Source organism: Etheostoma cragini, chromosome 14, assembly GCF_013103735.1.
Source record: "Etheostoma cragini isolate CJK2018 chromosome 14, CSU_Ecrag_1.0, whole genome shotgun sequence".
Lineage (NCBI taxonomy): Eukaryota > Metazoa > Chordata > Actinopteri > Perciformes > Percidae > Etheostoma > Etheostoma cragini.
Genome location: NC_048420.1, coordinates 1638611 through 1661960, shown reverse-complemented (window position 1 = coordinate 1661960; position 23350 = coordinate 1638611). Strand labels below are relative to the sequence as shown.

Genomic DNA, 23350 nt, shown 5'->3' with positions numbered 1-23350 from the left:
TTCTTATCTGTTTCAGTCAAGGGTGGTTTTGTTCTCCCAGACTTCACCTGCTACTACTGGTAAAAATGATGGCTTTCAGGAGAAGTGGTAAATTCACTGAGAGCATTGTTAGGGAGCCCTCAGCCTGACTTTCCATAGAACAATCAGTCTGCTGCGGGATCTCTTCCGGCTCTACTGAACAGTTTTGTTAAATCTTTAAATGGAATGAACTTTCTAGTAGAATGCTTTGATAGTAGCAGATTAAACGGCACTTGAAAGTCCATATATGTTCATAGACACCCTATCTGCAACAACCATGCCTTTAAACCTTTAGGGATAAGTCTTGTGTTGGCTCTGTGGAAGTGAATGGGAGTGGAATGTTTGGAGGACTTGTTTTAAGGGGGACAACTCATGTCCTTTGAGCAATTAAGGAACAAATATAGCCTCCAGGCCTCACCTTTTCCGGTTATGTTATTTAAGCCCCGATAATCAATACAAGCACTGAAGTCTTCTCTTTTTTAGACAAAGAAAAAAGATCCAGCACCCACAGGAGATGAGGAGGAACAAATAATGCCAGAGTTGAGTGACTCACCAATGTACTGCTCCACTGACTCACGTTCAGGTGCAGAGAGGTTGTACAACCTACTGGTGGGATGTGGAGCCCCTGCAGCAGGTCGATGAGGTGGTAAACATAAGGTTTAATTTTCGTTACTAAAAACCTCTGCGAGGTCATGGTAGACAGAAGGAACAGTAGACAAGCCGGCTGGTTTTGGTTGTTGTGATTTGGGTTTGTTAATGCATGAAGTGAGGGCTGACTTGAGACAAGTGGAATGACAAAAAGGGCTCCAGCTGGTAACTTTACCAGTAGACCAGTCAATAGTGGGATTGTGGAGCTGTAACCATGGGAGACCCAAAACAATGGGGCATTAGCTGAGGGCAAAACGAGGAAGCTAAGCTGCTCATGTTGGTTGCTAGCCATCAACAAGGGCAGAGGGGAAGTCTCATGGGAGACTTAAAGCTATAACCTTCCCGTTGACTGTTTTGACCACTAGGGGTGTATCAAGTGAGACTAATAAAGGGGAATCTGGTGATGCTTGACTAACTCTGAATCCACAATGTTAGCGTCAGAACCTGAATCAACTAGACCTTGGAGGGAAATCTCTTTACCATTAACACATAATACAGCTCTTCTGTTACTGTGCTGACGGGGAAGCTCAGAAACTATAGGTTGACTCACCAGGGCCCCATCTTTGGCTGGTGAGTCTATGCATTTTAATGGTTCGGACAGGAAGCTAGTTGGTGATTCTTCCCCCCACAGTATAAGCATAGTCTTTTCAAACCGGCTCCTCTTAAAAGGGATGAGCCGATTACATCCCAGCTGCATGGGTTCCCCTTGGGTAACACTGAAGAGTTAACATTGGTAGGAGGTAAACTGAATGTAACCCAAGACCTTTGACTGGGTGTAGATGGGTTGGCTTAGGTGGGCCAATATCCTGGAGGGGTAGAATCTGAATCTGCTGGGTCCATTTTGTCACAGGCCAGATTGTTCTGTTACAGAACGGCACTGGAGGTTGGACCCAAAAGCAGATGATGACACAGGATAAATGATAAATTGATTTAATTTTTGAAACCATGTACACAATAATTGAGTAGGTGACAACAGGAGGGGGGGGTGTCAAGGAGATCCAGTAGTGAGTGGTGGGTGCCAAACCTGCATTTTAAATCCTGACTGAAAGTCCACAAATACACTATTGCTATGTAAAAAATCATATTTAAATGGCGACTACCTCTTCAAGGATCTTGGAGAGAAAGGTAAGGTATAGTTTAAGACCTCTGGGTCAGGGGAGTTTTTTTTCAGGAGAGGTTTTATCACAGCTACTTTAAATAACCTGTTACTAGAGACATATTGATCATATCTAGTCATGAAGTGGTAACCACGGGTAAGGCAGCTTAAGGTAACACTTCTTTAAGAAGCCTAGTTAGGAGGGGGTTTATGAGACAGCTAGTGCTTAGCTGAAGACCTTTGACAATAATTGTTGAAGGTTAAAGGATAGAAGCAGTCTGAGCATTTGTCAGGTCTTGTCGTTCTTTCTAGTGCTACTGCGTTTAAAGGTAAACCGTTGAATAAAATTAAGTGCAAGAGCTGATGAATTTGATCTCTAATTGTTATTATTTTTAAAGAAGCTCATGAATTGGTAACTACTCAGAGCTATGGGAATAGATCACTCAAAAGAGCTGTGACTCTCTGTCAGCCTGGCTACAGAGCTGTAAAGAAACCTTGGGTATTTTTTATTTTCTTCTATTAGTCATGAGTAATAGTCTGATCTGGCATTTCTGAGGGCCTCACTATACATCTTCAGACTGTCTTGCAAATCTAAACGAGATTCTTCCCATCTAGTTTCTTCTAGTTTCCTTTGCTTCATCATCTTCTTCTTGAGAGGAGCGACAGAGTCAAAAGTCGTTTGTACGCAGATCGCAGCACCATCTACAAATGTATCAATTTAAGAGGGGCTAAAGTTAAAATAAAAGCTCCTCTGTTGAATTAAATGATGTTGAAATATCTTCCTTAAATGTATAGGCATAGGCATCTAGTGTAGAAGCTGCTATTTAATTTTGTATAGTTGGATAGTAAGAATTCCAAAGTTATTAGAGAATGGTCTGATAATAAAGGATTCTGTGGAAACACTTTTGAATATTCTTCTGATACTACTTCAATCTGAACGTGGTAGACTTAAACTTCACACATTTTCACATTTTTTTAGTCATCTCTAGTGGTTTGGTTGTAAGAGAATGGAAATAAGCAACAGACCTAGGAAAGTCAAAAACAATGTCAGAGAATGGGAGTTGTATTAGCCTAAAGGTAGCAGATAATGGATGTAACCTTAATTTAAAACCAAGGTTGTACACCAAATGTACTACAGGGCCACTGTTCTTATCAACACAGTGCCAGGGCGTACAACTGCCAAATGCCTTTGTGGTGTGTTGTTAGTTGTTTAAGACAAATGTAGTTATCTCTTAACCACAAGGAAATGGGTGTTTTTACCGATTTGATTGTTCTTACTCCCTAGGGATCTACAGTTTGTCATAACTGGTATGACCATACTTGAAAATAACAAAATGAGAAGGCATAGTGTACCTGAATAATGGCTTCACTTCATGCCTACCAGTGCAGTTATGAATACATTTCTTTATTGCAATCAGCATCTTTGTGGCACATGTTGGACTCTAGGCTACTCAAGACTAAAGATGAACACTGGTGGAGCTTCTTACTCTGCGAAAATGGCATAAAACATCAATTATTAAGCTTGGTTTAATTATGAGAGCTGAGTTAAAAGGCAAAGCTCTCGCTCTACCGGTCAGTTCTCGTTCCAATCATCACCTATGGACATGAACGCTTAAATTGGGCGGTATTAACCTTTATCAAAGCATTTGAAAAACAGGAAATGTGTTTGATTTTTCATGACATAAAGTTTGTGAGTGTTTCCGACCCATATGGGAAGTAAATGTCCATATTGATCACTAAGGTTAAAACCTTATCTTCATGAGTCACTTCATTGTGTTCAATTATTTCTCCATTGCTGTCCAGCTGAGCAAATGAGTCCGCAGAGACAGGGGCAAAATTAATCTCTGCAGTCATTCAATTTCATTGTATGTTATGACTGTGTGTGTGTGTGTGTGTGTGTGTGTGCTAATATGTGGAACCCGGGCCTGAGAGTGTGTTTTGTGTGTTTATGTGCTCGTCTCTCCCTACATTGTGGCCTCAGCAGGGTTACCATGAGAACAGCATTAATGGTGACATCACTGCAGCAGTGGGACGTCATTGCTAGACGGTGACTCATACTCTTGGCTTGTGAGTGTGTGTGTGTGTGTGTGTGTGTGTGTGTGTGTGTGTGTGTGTGGTGGGGGGGGGGTAAAGACAAGATGACGACAACAAAAACTGTGGACATCCATGTGTTTTATTCTATGTAAGAAAAATGATTACATTGTCTTTGTTCTAGGAGCCTAACAATATCGAAAACAAAAAAAAGAAAAGAAATCAAAAGCAAAACTCATCAAACGGGACAAATAGACATTTACATGAACATCAAAGCGTAATGTTGAAGAATCGACTCATGTTAAACAACCAAGTACAAATGATCTTGTGTCAAAATAAAAGTATCCATGTTCTTAGTTATGTGACACAGCTCAGAGCGCCTGTCCACAGGTTTTCTATTCATGTTTACCTCCATCTGATACAACCACATCATATTCATATATTTTATTTCAGGTCCCTAAATGTCATCTTAGATAGATAGATAAAAAGATGCTGTATTCATCCCAAAGGAAATTTTAGATTTTTTTTTATCTTTGACACTATGGAGTGAAAGTTGAATTGTGTGTAAGTAGTTTTGAATTGGATACTGCATGAAAAACATGCAATGAGAAAAAAAAAAGCAAAAATCATTGGTGGCTGCAGTCTTGGGGACAAACGTCCAAGCATCCCTCTCGCTCTGAGCCGGTAGTACTAAGAATGGACAGAATCTAATCAGCACACATCAACACTTGGTCATATCAAAGCAGTTCTACTCCGTAGCGCTCAGATAATGAACCAAGACTATTATTATTATTAGTGATTATAATGAAATTAGTGAAACAAAAGTATGGGACACTATTTGGATTCTGCTAACTATTTGCAAGATCGTCATTCTGGTTGTGTCAAACGTAATGCTGTGTCTTTGGTGGTGTTCCAATAGGTGTCCAGAAATCTGCCAGTGGAGTGAGATAATCTAACTCCAACAAAATGTGGAGAATTTTCAGGATCATATATTGAATCCCTCAAACATAGAACGATCTCAAAGATGAATTGCTCTGTTGTGAACTTGTTTTAAATTCAAAAAAAAGGAAAAAAAGTTTTTAAAAGTCTCTGACTGTAGCTTCCTAAATGGGAAAATGTTCTAGTTCCTTTACTACTCTGTGACAGTGAAAGGAATATATTTGAGAAGGGACAAAACCAGACATTTGAGGATATGATTTGGGGATTCTTTCCCCATTTTCTGACATTTTTTAGACCAAATAACTGATTTTTTAATCAAGAAAAGTTATTAGTTGCAGCCCTATTGAATATCTCTTATCCTGGTTCACAATCCTAATGAAAATGCTTTTTTGTTGCTAGTATAATAAATCCTACATACTTTATAGTGGCTTTAAAGCTGCATGAATACTCTTTTCTTTGTGTTGTTATTCATTCATTTTTACCACTTTGTGTCTGCCAGGAAGAGAAGCCAAAAAACAAATATTGGCATATCATCACAATCTTCATTTGCTATGGTGAATAGAATTATATATTAACATATCCGGCAAATAAAGAGCAACATCAGCGTTCATTAGCAGTCATCCTACTTGAAAATTAAGCTTTTGGTGTCTAAGCTTCTGCTTCTATTGCTTAGTTTCACTTTCACATTAGAGATCTTCATTCCATAAAAACTTTTGAATTTGTATTTATCGAGTGGCTTCACTTCTGTTGCTGTGTACGTAACCCTTGTGTTGTCTTTAATCAACGATTTTAAGTTTTCCTTGCGTTGTTGTCCCTTTTTTCAATGTTTGTCACTTTTTTTTTACGTTTAACACTACGTAGCACCAACTTATTAACTCTAGTTTTACAGTTAGTTTTTGAATTTATGGTCAATAAACCTCATTTATAGGAAATTACACCTAATGTTGGAGTTAGAAAAGCAGAAATTAGGAATTATTGAGACTAAAATTAAAGGAATGGATGTTGATGATAATCACAGACTGGAAGATGTCAACTTTTACTCAATACTATTTCAAAACTACTTTTTTTTTTTCAAATGCTATAAATTGAATAAGACGCCCCAAAATGAATGAAAGTAGACATTTGTACTTGGCAAAGAGCGTTGGGTGGAATCAATCATGTTGTTTTGGGGAATTAAAAAGAATATTGATATAGGACAACATGAGGGTTAAATACAACAACAATCCGATTCACCTTGATGAAATCATCTCACTCCACCTTCAGATATCTGCACTTTTGAGAAACACAAGACTGAACAAAGACTAACATATAGTAATATCATGTTGAATATTGTCTACATTGTCTTGATCATGAGGCTTTCATTGCGTAACAAACACAGAGGAGCTGTACAGTTGTTGAGTTGTTGTGAGACATGACATTATACTTCTATCCACAGGGTGACACTGTGACACTGGACAGGGTGTTCTATCATAATCACTGGCACCCCCCTCCTTAAACCTCAGGATTCCCCTGCCAACACCTTCTCAACACCATCCGTTTCAGAAAGCCCGTCAACTGTCATTTGGTGAAACCTAGCATCTATGTGAGTAATACTTATAGAACTGCAACAGTATGCACCAAACGAAACCACACGTCCCATATTGGAGACAGTACAAACCGTATACCAGCGGACCACGAAAGCAAATTGTGGGTGTGGGTAATAATACATATAATAGTGCTTCGACGTGAGGGTTTACACTCACATTTTTACAGTTATACTACACTGAGGCATCTCTTGTTACACAAATGATACAAGTACAAAACACACGTGAACACCCGCAAAAGTATACAGCACGCACTGAGCTTTTACAGGCATCCACTCATGCTCACTCTCTCACTCTCTCACACACATACTCACACACACACACACAAACAGTAGCTGTGTCATCATATGAAATAAGGTTGAAGCTAGTGTGACATTTACATATTATGTCTGTTTATATTCATAAATAAGATTACAGTCGTATCATAATGTACATGTACTTTTATCATTACAGTATCGCACAAAGGAGGCTCGTTCTTTCGTTTTAGGGAGGGAGCGTGTTGATTGGCTGGGCGAGAAGGAGGAGATGATTCTGATTGGCGGACAGGAGGGAAGTCAAATGTTTTTGCTGCATTGCAGAGAAAGACGGATAATTTTGACTGACGGGGGAAAAAAAGGCAACGATCTCTCCCAGGGGGTCAGAATTATGAATCCAGGACTGGTAGAGATAACTGAAGTGGAAGTAATTAGCAACGCATGCTAACAGTACACAGATCCATTCTTCACAAAGGAAAGGAGATAGCTGTCTCACAATCCAATACTATGAAACATAACACCCTGAGTCCAAGTCTTAGCACTGATTCAATTGTTCTAAATTACACCTTCAAATCTTTTCATGACCTTCTAATTTAGTTCCCCATCACTCTGAGGAAGTCAGATGAATACATCTCTCCTATACTTCCTCCTACTCCGAATGACTGCTAGCAGAAAAACTGCAGTACTGATTTTACTGGGTGTATTCGTTTCTGTAACACAGTGAGCTTTCAAGATTGACGTGACATCCTCACTAACTGATAGGGATGACATTAGTTTGACATTTTGGAAAGTACGCTTCTTCACTTTCTTATCAAGTTGGATGAGAAGGTCGATCCCACTCTCGTGTCTTTATGTGAAATATGAAGCTACAGCCGGGAGACAGTTAGCGTAGCTGGCTAAGCACAAAGAATGAAGCCAAGGGTGAGAAAGTTAGGGAGCGTCCCGCTGTCCAAAGGTTTTAAAAAAAAGAGGAAAAAAAGCACCCTAAATCATTAGTTATTAAGTTATATCTTCTTTGTTCAGTATGTACCAAAAACAAGACAATGAGCTTGTTTTTTGGGATGCTTTCTGTCTAAGCTAACCGTCTCCCGGGTGTGGCTCCATATTTCAAATCTATATCAAAGTCGTCGGGATTATGATGCTGCATTCGCATGTTGTTAGAATTATTGGAGAAAAAAAGCAATTCCCAATTATGAAATTGACCGCTCAGCTCTGAACCCCAACTCAGAAAGTTGGCTGGTGTCACGTGACGCAGTAACATGGCAGTCATAACTATGAAATATGTTGACAGTAAGAAACTTTTCATTAATTCACGTAATTCATTTATAGTTTTTGCAGACATGTAAATTAGTATATGGTTGTAACCATTAATTCAAGTAGAGTAACCTAGATTATGAATGGTATGCAGCCTATTAGCATACACCCCACAAATCACTAATGCAAAGCTTCCAACGTGTTGTTTAACCCTTGTGTTCCCGTCAAAATTGAATATAATAATAATAATAATAATAATAATAATTTTATCAATATTTGTAACATTTTCTCACGTTTTGACGCTTTTCTCCCCAATGTTTGTCACTTTTTTGACGTTTTCAACACCAAGTAACACTAACGTATTAACTTTAGTTTACAGCTGCTTTTGGAATTCATGGTCAATAAATAAGGAAATATTACCTAATGTTTGAGTTAGAAAAGCAGAAATTAGGAATTATTGAGACTAAAATTAAAGGAATGGATGTTGATGATAATCACAGACTGGAACATGTCAACTTTTAGTCAATACAATTTCAATTGTTTTTTTCATATGCTATAAAATTGAATAAGATGCCCAAAAATTACCCATCAAAATCGCCCCAAAGAGCATCGAGTGGAATTAATTATGGAGGACAACATGAGGGTTAAATGCGGAGCAAGAAAATACAACACATCTCTGTAGCGTCCATCTTTTTTTCCACATCATGAACACAACAAAGTCAAAAGACTGACTTCCCAACTCAGGTTACGGGACCATTTGAGGAGCGTGTGAATGCAACACAAGCTACAAACGGGAACTTGTTGACAGCGTCACACTTTCTCGATCTCATCATTCACGTTCACAAACAGGTGAGCGCACACGTACCACCCAGGGTTCCTCTTCAACCTTTCGCGCTTTTTTCAAATTGATTTTAGATCTGAGCTGAGTTCAGCAAAGTTCCTCTCCCTCTATCTATTATCAAAGCGCTTCCTCTCTGACATTTAGGAAGGAAGAAGACAAAAGGGGGGGAGGGGAGTAGGAACGGACGGAAGAAAAGAGACAGCTTTTTCAGCTTTTCATGTGAACAGTGAACCACTAAGCCAGCTTTGGCCTTTTCTGAGAAATAACGTTTCATCTGGCCTGTAATTACTGTCTTCATTATCCCCCCTCCACACTGTTCCAGTGACTCCATCAGTTGCTTCAATTGCTCGTCTAAGAGAAGCAAAATCCTGTTTAATATAATTCTGTAATTTTTCATTATTTCACGTTCCGCTTAAATCACTTTTGTGTCAGCCTGCTGCCAAGATTTCCAGACTTTTCAGTTTTGCTACTCTATAGAGAACACAGAGCTGATTTTTATTCTTCTTTTGATGCTGAGATGCCATTCAAACACTTCCACTGCACATATACCAACTGTGATAATGTAGAAATGTATTACTTCAATAAACACTAAAAGTCTTCCTTAATCTATCCTGTTATGTTATAAATAGTTACAGTTGTTTTGGTTTTGGATCAGTTCGCTGTGATCTATTACAGCTAATGAACTTATCTAATAATAATGAATGCAACCACTAATAACAATGAGTTATTGCACTGTCTTCAAATCATAGTAGCTATTGTTAAGTAGATTTAAACACAAGATTCTTACTTTTAGTGAAGGAGTTCCACATAGACATGTTTTTGCAAATTGTTTCAATTGGGAGATTTGTGACTGTGCTGCTATCACCGTGCTCTTCTCTGTGGTTCGACGTGGCCGGGTCTGTGTTGAGGTCACTTATTTCTGTCCACCAATCACAGATTGGCGACATTTGAACAACATGTTGAGAGTTGTGGGTTTTATTTCCTATGTTGCCATGTCCCAGCCTGTCAAATCAGACCAAACCACACCCACAGAGTCCTAGGCCGCGTCTAAAATTCCACACTAACGTGCTATTTAATAGGCTAATACAGGATGCGAGATTTTTCAGTATGTCTTAAACCTTCGTACATGAAACGAAAGTATGTGAATTCCATAATATTTTCTGTCAAAATATTAAAATATGCCATACTGGACGTATGGCATATTTTATGTGCGTCCGAAAAGATCCATACTACTGTTTATTTATACAAAAGTATGTTGAACGATAGTACACATATTGAGTATGTAGTGCAGAGTATGCAGTTTTGGACGCAAACCTGAGCTCTTAATACGTAACAACTAAAGATGTTCTTTTTAATATTTGAACCTTGATTGAACGGCGCCCCGAGGTGGCATGGAGGGGAAAAACACAGTTTTTGCAAAAAAACATGTACTGCGAGGTCTTAACTTTGTTTTGCGAGATCTTGACTTTGTTTTGCGAGAGCTTGACTTTGTTTTGCGAGAGCTTGACTTTGACATGGAGAGAAAAAAAATAAAAAATTATAAAACATGTACTGGAACAATCACTTTTGCGAGATCTTGACTTTTTAACTCGCAGAAGGGATTGTTCCAGTACGTATTTTAATTTAAATTTTCGGATTTTTTTTTCTCTCCATTTTAAAGTCAAGATCTCGCAACTAAAATTCAACATCTCGCAAAACAAACTCAAAAGTGTTTGAGTTGATGTTCTTTTGTAATTTTTTTTCTTCCTCTATGTCACCTTCAGGTCTCCGTATAATTGTACCTCTACTCAATCATGAAAATCAAATGATAAAAATAAATTCTCAAGATGGCTTCAATGTCACAGCGTGTAATATTTGAAAATATAAACCAGTCTGTGTTACTAAAAACAACACAGACTGGTTTCATTCTGCAATTGTAAAGCTTTGCCTGCAATAAAATATGAAGATAGTTACGTGGAATTTCTACACACAGTGGCATAATTATGACAAGCTGGTGCAGTGATTTACTTTTATTCTTCTTTTAAAATTATTATTATTATATAGTAATGTGAAGTTGAATGCCAAACAGTCATTTCCTGTTGCCTCGGCCCTGCTGAAGCTGTAGCTGGCATTTAAAAAAAAGCTGAAGAAATCATAAAGAGAACATGGTCACTGCTGGAGGAAGCCCAGATTACATTGTGTGGACGACAACGCTCTTCGTCTAACCTAATTACATGTCCTTTTAATGAAGGACGTGTTCATTTTGATAAGATATTGATTTTTGTTAGCATGTGTGTTAAAGCTTTAGGCGTGCTGTACAACTGGTACAATTTGGCAGTTGAGGAACAAATGAAATGTAACGGCACACACACATACACACTCACAAACACACGGGGGAGTTTGATTTGGGTTCATATTGTGTATTTTGCTTGTAAAATGTCCACACGCACATTCTCACATACAGTACTCCCATACACATGGACAGCGGAACACAAACTCACGGTAGTGTTCACTTACATAATTCTCTCGCTATCATATGAGCACAACATTTGTTTCTCTCGTGTCGCTCTAGATGGACCATGTGGACCAAACAACAGGCAAAAACTGTTGGTTTGACGCCATTCCTTTTTATCCAAACTATCCCATGGTGCAAAGCAACCAAACACCAGCTGTGTTTCCACATTGGCATTCTGGGTGCCAGAATCAACACTAGAGTAACACATTAATCCTTGTGTTGTACTCCAGGGTCAAAAATTTGACATGTGTGTCCCTTTTTTAGACTTACTACCACTAGTTTTACTACTTTTTGGAATACATTGTCAATAACCCTCATTTACATAGAGTTATACCTAATATTTGAGTTAAAAAAGTAGAAATTATGAATTATTTTGACTAATAGTTAAGATCAGTGGAATGAAAGAGATCACTTGTATTTGCAAAGAGCGTTGTATGGAATTCAATCCATTTTTTTGTGGTAAATTAGTAAAAGAACTTCATATTTCAGATATAGGATCAGATTTAAAGGGTCAAATTTGACTCGATGACAACTGGAGGGTTAAAAGGAATAGTTACATATTTTGGAAAATGTTAATGTGCTTTTTGACAAGATGAGAAGGTCAAAAACACTTTCTTAGAGACGATTAGCTTAGCTCAGTTTAGCTTAGCAAACAGCTAGCCTTGCTCTGTCCAAATGTTAAAGAAAAAGTTAAAGCGTGAAAAAAACTTAAAAAATGAATATGTCACCTTACTGTCATCGTACTGGTTAATAGATTTATTTATCCTCTTGCTATCTCCCTGTTTTCAGTCTGTAGCTCCACATTAAACATTGATACTATCAATCATTTGATGTAATTCAGAAAAAAAGCAAATATGCATACTTTGTACAACTATTTTTTCATGACCTTTGAAATCAATCGGAAGCAACCTGCTTTGCTCTGTCTCAATATTAACATTTTGAAAAGGGTGGACAAAGCATTCACTGTTTTACAAGCAATAAGGGAAATATAAGATGAAGGTGCAGTATATGTTGTACTGCAGGGTGGAAATCCTTACAATATTTCAGCATGGGGAATTTCCTCTTTTCACAGATCATCAGATTGGATTTATAAAGACGCCTAGCTAGACTGAAGCTAGACTGAAGTGTACAGTACTGTAAACGTGTGACAAAAATTATGGCATCACTCAGAGATCTACGGCTAATTGCCAGTCTTCACTGCCTCAAAAAAAAGAAGGAAAAAGGTTTCCCTACCTCCTACTCCCTAAGCTGCGTCCCTCCCTTCATTCCCCGGCCTCTCTATTCACTCATCCTCCTTCCTTCTCTTGTTTCAGTTCAACTCTTCCCCTATCCTTCCTTCCCTCCCTCCCTCTGTTTCTCCACCCATCCCGGTCTCTACTTCTGCATGTCACACTGCAGCAGTAGGACGATGGAGGGGTCAGACTTGGCGGCCTCTTTAAATTCTTCCAGGGAGATCTCATCATTGTGGTCCTTGTCCATCTTGGAGAAGATCTTGTCCACACGCTGCTGCGGGGTCAGCCCGTCCTCGTTCATACGCATCATGATCACAGTGCCGACCATCTTGTAGATGGCCTGCAAAGGGCGAGAGGGGTGGAAAATATTTTTTTTCTTTAACCTTATAAATAACAGAAAGAATTTCTTTTATAGGAATCAGAAAAAAAAGTGGATCTTTGGTGTACCTAAGTGTTAAAAAAGACAAAATACCTCGATGATCTCCAGCATCTCCATGCGAGTGATTTTCCCATCCCCGTCCAAATCATACATGTTGAAAGCCCAGTTGAGTTTCTGCTCGAAGCTGCCCCTGGAGGTGATGGACAGGGCGCAGATGAACTCTCTGAAGTCAATGGTCCCATCGCCGTTCTTATCAAATGTCCGAAACGCATGCTGGGCAAACTTTGAGGCATCACCGTATGGGAAAAACTGGAGAGTGGAAAATGAGAAAATCAAGGTGACAGTTACATTGTGCATCACTTCATTAAAAGGCCCTATTGACTTGCATTATGGGCAAAGAGGAATCCAATTTGACCCACACACGGTATCTTGATGTGTGCAGTCTGGGTAAGAGGCTTATTATGACCCATATTTATGTAGAGTATAATATAAAGCAGTCACCTCTAGTAGGCTGGGAAATTATGATGGCAGCAGTGTTGTAGTCAAGACCACCCTATATATCCACGATGTTCCACCATGTCTTTTCAGCCAATATCTGTTATCTTCCGCTTTCTTTGTGTTGGAATTCTAAACTCCGGTTGATTTATAAGGGACTACCGTTGACTGCTCCTCAAGGGTCTCATTTCTAAACGTGAAAATATGCGTGCGGCACTTCCAGGAGAATGTAACGTCCTCCACGGACACTCTGACCCATGTGTACACACACTTTAGAGATAAAGGGAATAGGTGACACAGATGGACGGTGAAGTGATGAACTGAAGTCAGACAGCTGAATTGAATAACAATGACTCTAATATTTTCAAGTATTGATGCCTCACGCACATTTTTTCATACCATACACATCACCCTGAAGGTTAAATCCAGCAGTTGTATTTGTGCATGTACTGAGTGCTAATTGTTCCATAAACACCTCCAACTCAAATCTTACATAAAAATGCCATGGTGGCGCAATCGAGGGCCGTGCACCCCCTAGCGCTCATTGATGCCCCCCCTACCACAGACCAATGGCAGGCATTATGGCCCTCGGGCAACTTCAAAATCGCAGACCTACAGTTTATGATAAGATTCAACGAACTATAAAATATAGGCTATCCAAACAAACCTTAGTGATAAAGTTGAAGATTGTATATAATATTTATATAAAATGCGAGCAGGGTCAACCTTGTGGGAGGTGATCCACAAAAGCCTATATAGTTGGAACAAGGGATGTCGGAGCAGAGGTTGTATATTTTTTTTTCAAAACAAAGGGACTTTGGAATAGTGGGCTGTGGGACCAAAGGGAATTTATCATCCAAAAAACAAAGGGTCCATGTACAAAGCGACACCTCATGAGGTGGTCTCCAACGGTGTTGCAATCATCTTCTTAGCAGCCGTGAGTCCAGCAAATACAGCACGGCTTGTAGTTATCAAAATGGACAGTAATAGGTACAGTAACAATAATCAGGGCAGACGTTTTGGATGCAGAATTGTTCCAGAACTGACCAACAGGACAGCACTCCCAGATGATGTGATGATATGTGCCCATAGCCTTCAGTGGGCAGAAAGTGCATAAAAGGCAGATATTTACGTTGGTTGTGCATTTTCACAGTGGTGAGATATGTCCAATGAATGAAATTGTAGGTAATCTGCTGATGGTCTGGATTGTATGATACTTCTGGGATGTTAGACCATTTATCATGTCAGTCAAGGTTGTTGCTCAGGTCTCGACAATCGCATTCCCTTCTTAGTAGAAAGGGCAGTGTGGCTATAAATCACCAAAAACTGAAAAGCCTAGATACCATACCACAGGTTTTTGGCTGCATGATGAATAATTTCTGATTTTTATTGAATGTGACATGATACACTGTATGGCAATAAGTTTCAGCCAATATCCAAGTTTTGATGAGATGATGGCACTGTTTGTTGGAGATATTGGCAAAGAGGACATCACCGTCCACAGTGACCAAGGCCCTGTCAGAGGACTTTCTAAGGTACACCAGAAAACAGGCATACTGTATCTGGGAGTAAAGGAGGGGCCTTGGATAGGTCTGGTAAATCAAAGCTGTCTCTGAGTGCTGTGGTTTTAGACAGTGTTATACTACCTAAAATATATATATATATATATATATATATATATATATATATATATATATATATATATATATATATATATATATATATATATATATATATATATATATATATATATATATATATATATATATATATATATATATATATATATATATATTAGCCACTGAAACATAAGCTTTCCACTGCAGTAAATAGCTTTGAGAAAACGTTACCCATGCATTACCCAACTTTGTGTAAAGACCCCAGCCCCACTTCTCGATAAAGCTAAAGTGATTTCACTACCTTTGCTTCTTTTCCATATTCATGCCTGTCTCCTGCCCTCGGCCCCAGCCTCACCTTAACATAGAGCTGCTGGAACTCCTCCAGGTTGAGGATGCCAGAGGGACAGTCTTTGAGGAAGCCCTTGTACCACTGCTTGAGCTCTGCCTCGTTGAATTCGGTGTTCTTGGTCAGGTCGTCCAGAACCTCTGGAGCTAGCTTGCTGTTGTGTTTCCCCATGATGCTTCACCTCTCTGGGGGTGCGGGGACAGAGAGAGAGAGAGAGATGGAGCGACAGTGTGAACACAAAGATGAGGAGGCACTAAACCAACCACAGCAACAACTGTTATGCCCCTATGTTGGTCTCTTTGAAAACAAGGAATCGGCTGCACAGTGACACAATAGCAGAGCTGCATTGTCTTTGTGTGGCTTTGTGTGTCAGAATTTACAGTATTACATGTACACAGTGGTTAAAACATCTTCTTAGCAAGCCAATTAGTCTCCATTATAAAAAACCAACCCTAGAAGCTGTTTCATGGTTCTTGCATTCAGAGCAGTCTGCACGGTTGGCTGGGTGACTGTGTGCTTGGCGACCGTGTGCTTGGCGACCGTGCCTTGGGCGACCACCCATGTCAGGGTAAGTTAATGTGCATTTTTTCCTATTTATAGAAAAAAACAATGAAACAGGGAATCTGCATTGGATAAGTGGAATTAAGCTCAAAGGCTACAAAAGGTCTTACCATTTCTATAACGTCTCATATCATTCTAACATCTCAGATCATTCCACCACCATTGTCACCTTGTGTGAGCAACGCCCCCGATAACATCACCGCTATATGGGCCATAAAATGGCCCATTACCTGGCTCCTCACCACACACACAGATCCACATGGCTGAGAACCACTGCAGTGGCTTCATCATGACGCCATCCCTGACTCATAGCCCTGTCTGACAGCTTTCGCACTTTGACACCAGGGACGCAGCCGAGCCAAGCGGCCACAAAACCTCCTCTACATTGCAGCTAGAGAGAGTGTGTGAAGACAGTTTAGAGGCCGGCACATAATCTTGTCATGCTTTATGTCAAGTGAGTCATGAAGAAAGAGGCAACCCTACCCCAAGTCACTGACTTTGTATTCCTGAGACAAGTGGGACGCACTGTAGGAGAGTCCAGAGAGAAGAAGAGTAATTAAGGACAAAAGGTCAGCTGTGATCTCATCAAATTGAAGCACAAAAATTGAAGTTCTCTCTTCTCTGCAGGGCCTGAAATTAACACCCGACCACACGTCAATTGCGGGTGAATTTTGCAATTGGCGGGTAACACTGTCAATCAATTAATCGATGAAAAAATGCAGATGAGATGTATAGGATGACCTAAATTGAGGACAGCTACATTGTTGTAGGTGCACTGATAAGTTAAAGTCCAATAAGTCTTTTATCAAACTGTATGAAGGTGGATTATCTTCCTGCTGGATTATCAAGGCGGGCCCCCCTACTTGATAATCCAGCACGTGATGACGGTGCAATGTCCACGAGTAACATGAATAGGACATGATAGGATCATAGAGACACAGCCATTCTTGTTTTTAACCTTTAGGAGGCAAAAAAGTGGCTGGTAAAAAGGGACTGAGCACTGTGAATGACAAATATTAAGAAAGGTGCAATCAAGGCCGTATCGGGGACTGGGTCAGCTGGGTATCCATCTGTTCAGTGCAGTCTGAAAAATCCAAACATCTTTGACTTTTTTCAGTTATCGCCGGAAAATAGCTTCCACTTTTATAGTATTTATAGCAGAAACCAGCACATGTCAACCATTAAAAAGCATTTGTAAGTGTTCTATTTTCACAAAGGACTCATTTGAAATGTGGAGTGACACAAATGATTAAAGATGACTCAGGATCTCTTAGGTGCGGAACATTTTTTTTTAGCCATTTGTGTAATGAGCAAATGCTTGTCTTTGCATGGACACAAATCCGTGCTTAGACCCACGGTAAACAGCTGCAGGATGCATGCAGACAGATGTTTTGGGGCACTGGTGTGGATAAGAATTACATAAAGGTGTTCATGTTGTGGCAGCATCACCTGTACTGGCATTTTCCCCTGAGAAGCAGGAGGTCACTGTGGATAGAGATCATGTTAAAGTCAAGGTATTTCACTCCACCTGCTCTTGAATGACTCTCTGCCTCAAGCAGCAATTTAGAACTAAGTTTAACTATTTAAAGTCTTGATCAATGGAAGACCATTTCCAGGATGTCCATTTGAGTAAGTGAGCAACACCCTGAAAATGGCAAGGTTAAAAGAAAATTTGGATTGGGCAACATGGCGGTTGTTGTGGATTTGGGTTTGAGTTTCTGTTCTGTTATAATTTCCTGTTATTATTGTGTATTTCTTATGTTTTCTGTTATAATCTGTCACTTCCCGATGTGAGTCGAGTGCAGATTTGAGTCGCGCATGCTCAGATTTAAAGACACTTTTCAAATTACAAACAATAACAGGAGATAGGAATCATTTCACGTTTTCCTATTGAGAGGATTTTTTTTACACTGATAGCAAAAAATGTATATTTGAGAGTTTAAATAAGTATTTTGAGAGAGATTTTTGTCGCTATTGGTAGGAAAACCTTTTCTCTCAAATATTTTTTTCTCTCATAAAATGCTTTTTTTGCTCCCAGTGTGGTCACTTTTTCTCTCCAACCTTTTTCTTCTTCTCTCAGATCATATATTTTCTCGCATGTAATAAAGAAACACATCTCACACACACCAAGGGTACCAATTTGTGCCACAAGGGGTGGGTTCATTTTGGCCTTTACCCTCCCAGGCACACACACACACACACACACACACACACACAGCAACATTGTGTATTGCCTCTGACTGAGGCAGATGAGATTTTATCCCCCTGTTAGGGAAGCCAACGTAGCAGATAATAGAGTCTCCTGTGGAAGCCAGGGTGAGCCGAGTCTAGTCAGCCGAGCAAACACACTGGAAACTCATCCCATCTGAAATAATCAAATTAAACACTGCTCACTACAGCAAAACAGGGAACCTGTAGGTTCCTTCTTATCGTCCCCGGGTTGCGGGCTGTCTTCCAGTCCGGTGCTCAGGTCTCTGCCAGCTCATCTTACTGAGGCCAAAAATTGTGACTATTCAGGTGTTGCTATCTGGAGATAAGACTCTGTGTTTCATTTTTCGTGAAATAAATCAAATCTTTGTAGAATCAGTTGATGCCGTGTCTTTTTGCCTGCCTTGGAGAGACTGATGTCTTTATGAGTGCATTAACCCTTATATGGCGGCACATGTATGTCCAACTAAGGTATGCATGTGTTGCAATAACATTGTGATTACTGCGTTAAGAGAAACATAGAATGAAAAGGCAGATATATGATTAGTATATAGAATATGGACTCTTGCTGTACCTGTTTAGAAAGCATGGGAATTATGACGCATCGCCGAATTGATTGCGATTTAGAGGGCTGTGATACAATGATGTAACGATTACTGATGCATCAAAAAAAATTCTGCACATGATTTCTTTTTTTCTCACTGTGTTTATATGCTACTTTTAGAACTCAGGTTAATATTGCTGATTTATTTAAAGTGCTATAGAATACATCATCCGGCTCACTGCCCATAAAAAGGTTTCTCAATGGCGCAGGCAAAAATAATAATAATAAAAATCTCAACAATTCCCTGTTTACAACGTCTCAGCGAGTTGACACTCTACAGACTCACTAGAGTCCCTTCTAGAGCCTGGCCGATTTTCAAGGCGGATACGATACAAAAGTTTGGTTATTTCAAATCCGATATTCTGATATATCGGCAGATGTACTGTATACATTTTTAAAAAAATCCAGAAACACGTGACAAAACATGTCACTAATATTAGTCATTTGGAATTATTTAGTTCTCACTACAATAATGATAACAACCAATTTATTGTTGTTGTATAAGTTCTGATAAATAACATGTGTAAATATGCAAATTTAAGATATAAAACATCTTGTAGAGAGCCCTCTAGTGGACAAACTATGCAACGCCATCACTCATAACATAGTTGACACTCCGTTTTCATTTTCCTTGTTTAAAGATTCATTTATTAGAATCCTTTATGACAAATAAATGGTTCTGATAAATGAATAAATATTTTAAAAATATATATATTATAAATGGCAATACCCATTGTTCAGAAAATAATATCGGCCCACCGATACTTCGGTCCTTCTCTACTCCCCTCCACCTCCTTCCGATGCCCTTTTAACTTAGCCCCCCTAATTGGACCACACCACATACACAGGTGATAATAGGGTCAGCTAAACTAAGCATGCAACATTAACACTTACGTTTCTCAATGTGTCAATGTTCAAAACCATACAATTGGATATATCAGGCACGGTTGACATTACTATTTATACATATATGTGCACCCACTACAGTAAGCACCCCAAATACTAGACGTATGTCATTTACTGCAGAACTAATCCTACACCTTAGGATTGCCCAGCCCCTCCCTACAGAAAGGACGTAATGAGGCAAACCTGCATGCACTCTCCCTGATTAAGCTGGTCTAGAGAAGGGAGAAAGGGCTGGGCAGTATGAAGGAAATCAACTATCACAAAATTTCTGACCAAATACATGAATGTTGATACTACAGCGATATTGCAGGGTTGACTATTGGTGCTTTTACAAAATATTTCCACAACAGATCTGATAAATACTCATTAATAATGTGGATACAGTGACTTAGTGGGTAAAGGCAAACATTGAAACAGCTACTAAGCAGTAATGCAGCCTTTAAAACCAGTAAAGGACCGAAGAATTTCAACTTTATTTGTAATGGAAAATGTGCAATTAAAACATAAACGTAACCATTTGCTGTGTTGCACCAGAGTTAGCCTTAGGCTAATTTACAACCGCAGTCCCACAGGAAGCATGAATACAAATATAACATTTTTAACGTTAAACTTTGCTCAGTAAGTACAAAACAATTAACAAATAACAGTATATTACATTTTGTATCACAGGTACACACACCCATACACATGCAACACATGATCAAGAGGTGAAGCACTATGCACAGCCAGCAACCCCCCCATTCTCACACACACACACACACAGCCCCAGTGGAGAAAAGAATGAGACTAAAAGTAGTGAGAAGTGATTAACTCTACAAATAAATCACTAAAATCACTTACAGATCTCTCAACAATGCACACACACTGACAGTTAGATAGATAGATAGATAGATAGATGGATATTTGTCGGGATTATTAATAAATATCTATCTATGTAACAGTGTGTGTGCACGATGAGCTATTTTGAAGTGATTTTCTAGATTAGCTTTAAAGCTACTAAACAAATCACAGCTTTTTACGTTACATGGAAAATATGTCAGGTGTGATATTGTTGAATATCGCAATGTCAATATTTGCGATATATAAACAGATATTAAAGTGTACTCAGTTCTGCTGCTCTCAGTATTCTGCTACAATAGAACACATTGCTTGTTGAATTGAAAACAAATGAAAGGAAATCCTTTCCAAAATTCCTTTGTTGAACAAATTGAACATTGCATATAAAAGGCACCACTAAAAAAGAATATCAGCAACAATTCAATGTGTTTTCTATTCATATTGCGCCACGGCATCTTTGGCAATCCCTTTCCATCAACACGCCGGGCCCTAGCACACCGACAGACACACACACACACACAAACACACACGCATATACCAGCTTCAAGCAGGGACAACCAGCTTTTCAGCTCCATGACACACACAGACGGTCAGTGGAACTCTTACACTGACATGGAAAAATATAATAAAGGAGGAGAATGGACACAGCAAGAAAAGGCTGTGTGTGAAAAAGGGGGGGTGGGGGGGGGGGGGGGGGGTGACTCAATCTGGACTCACACCTCTGAGGGAAAAGACAAATAGGAAGACACGGAGAGAGACAAGGACTGAAAAGGTGATGAAGACGGAAGGCAGCAGGGAGATGGATAAGCAGGGATTGTAGAAAATTGTCCCCAACAATGGAGAAGGACATGTGTCTTATTATGTCGGAAAGACTACTGCATGTCTGTTCCAGCTGTGAGACAAAGACTGAACACAAAGTCTAATCTGAGTTGTAAATGCGTGGGAGACTTTGCTTGTGTGTGTGTGTGTGTGTGTGTGTGTGTGTCAGCTCAGCTTGATTACTGATTGGATAAGCTGTAGTTCATGCCAGTCAGTAGTGGTCAGGGAAAAAAGCCTAATTAACCCTTGTGTTGTCTTCCCGTCAAAAATGAAAATCAACACCTTTGTTGATGCTATTTATCGATGTTTTGAACTTCTTTCTTATTATTTTGACTAAAATTAAAGGAATGGATGTTGATGGATAATCAAAGACTGGAATATGTCAACTTTTATTCAATACTATTTCAAAAACACTTCAATGGTTTTTTGTTTTTTAAATTCTATAAAATTGAACGCCCCAAAATTAATGTAATTAGAGATTTGTACTTGCAAAAGAGCGTTGAGGAATCAATCATGTTATGTTGGGGGATTAAAAAGAGCATTGATATAGGAAAACGGGTTAATTTGACTCAAGGACAACATGAGGGTTAAATACAACAACCATCCGATTCACCTTGTAAAACAATGAAATTATCTCACTCCACCTTCAGATGTCTGCACTTTTGAGAAACAAAAGACTGAACAAGGGCCAATATTACTAATGCTATTTTCCAAACCAATTTTTTTTAAATGCTATAAAATTAAATAAGAAGCCCCAAAACTAGAGATTTGGACTTGCCAAAGCGTTGTGTGGAATCAGTCATGTTATTTTGGGGAATTATAATTGGGTAGTAAAAAAGAACATTGATATGGGAAAATGGGGCAAAATGAGGGTTAAAGAACGGCATGTACTTCAGACAAGAGTAACAGTAAATCAGCCAAAGTTAGCGCAGCAGGCACATTTTCCCATCTGTTGTAACTTGTCCTTGGCCAGTTTTAAAATGGCACCCGGAATAAAATAAAATACAATACAATGACTCAATAGAGTTAGCACATACGCATATGCTTTTAGAGAGAACACTAACACGGAGTGTGTGACAACCGCTAAAGTGAGTTGTTACATTTTTTTAGTAATCTCTGTGTACACAAACCATGTTCTCAATGCTGAGTGCATGTGTAGAGACCCTGGTGTGACTTGGAGCAAAGTCCCATTGGTTTTCTCTATAAGGATTTTAATAATCAGCCATGAGGTCTAAACCATCTGAGGTAGACCGACCGAGAGCTACAGGGTTGTGTAGCCAAGCTTTCTGCTAAAAGTCCGTATGAAACCAACCTTGTTTTAGATTGCTCCTTTTCTGCTCATTTACAGGTTCATTATAGTATTTTGAGGTTGTACACTTAGAGTTTTACACTGTTCAATTTTCAAACCACACCATATTTTTGTTGTACTGTACATTGCTTCAGCTCCTCTTTTTACCCTGTGTGTTGAGCTCTTTGTTTTAGCTACAGAGTGAGACATCTCACTTCTGTTCCATCTTTGTTGGGAGTCTCAAAACATGCGCAGGACCTTTTCAAGGACTACAAGCCAGTCAGAAGCACAGTACGAGGATGTGCATTTTAACGTGTGTTACAAAGTGATGCACATTAATATATACATACACTGTATATGGGTTCTCTGGGGCTCGAGCACCCATGGAAAATACTGAGCACCCACTGAGCACCCATATGTGCCAGAGAACTCATTTAAAATGAAACATTGCAGTTGGTGCTAAGTGGAGCGTCTGATTGGTTCTGTCGCTGTCAGTCCCCTGCTCCATTGATTCTTAATTTCCCACAAAGCCGATCACAGCCACTGGCCAGTTAACCTTCTCATCTCCAATCCTGTCTGTATTTTTGAGAAGTGACCCTGTCCTGAGATTAAAGATACTACTTTACTACTACTACTTTATTATCGAGTTAATAGGCGTGTGTGTTCGGGTAGGCCGCTGTCCACTTCCAAAGGTTCTAAGGTTTCTAAGGTGCAAACACGTTTTGAGTCCTTTTATTTAATTTAAAGGACGCGCAACGTCTCTGATTGGTCTAACCATTGTTGTAACCATGGAAATGTTTCCTGTGCATTTAAACACAGACACCTTAACCTTCCTCTGGTGTTAGCTTTCTGCTGCCATCTGAAGTGTTAGCGGGTCATTTTGGACCCGTGTATTAAA

At 39.3% G+C, this 23350-nt stretch overlaps 1 protein-coding gene and 1 long non-coding RNA gene across 2 annotated transcripts in view; both read right to left on the bottom strand.

The window, feature by feature from the left end:
- Positions 1–5124: 5124 nt before the first annotated feature.
- LOC117956665 lies at positions 5125–21853 on the bottom strand. Its single transcript, XR_004659333.1, has 2 exons — positions 21760–21853; positions 5125–5496 (listed from the first exon to the last, which is right to left on the bottom strand). It is a non-coding gene; the product is annotated as an uncharacterized LOC117956665 (long non-coding RNA).
- LOC117956664 (hippocalcin-like protein 4) overlaps positions 11456–23350 on the bottom strand; it is a 24036-nt gene continuing 12141 nt past the window's right edge. The window contains exons 2-4 of the mRNA XM_034891856.1: positions 15239–15414; positions 12863–13078; positions 11456–12730 (exon numbers count right to left, since the gene is read on the bottom strand). Of these exons, the coding sequence (XP_034747747.1) occupies positions 12533–12730; positions 12863–13078; positions 15239–15400 (576 nt within the window). The 5' untranslated portion in view covers positions 15401–15414 and the 3' untranslated portion in view covers positions 11456–12532. The remainder of the gene's footprint in view (positions 12731–12862; positions 13079–15238; positions 15415–23350) is intronic.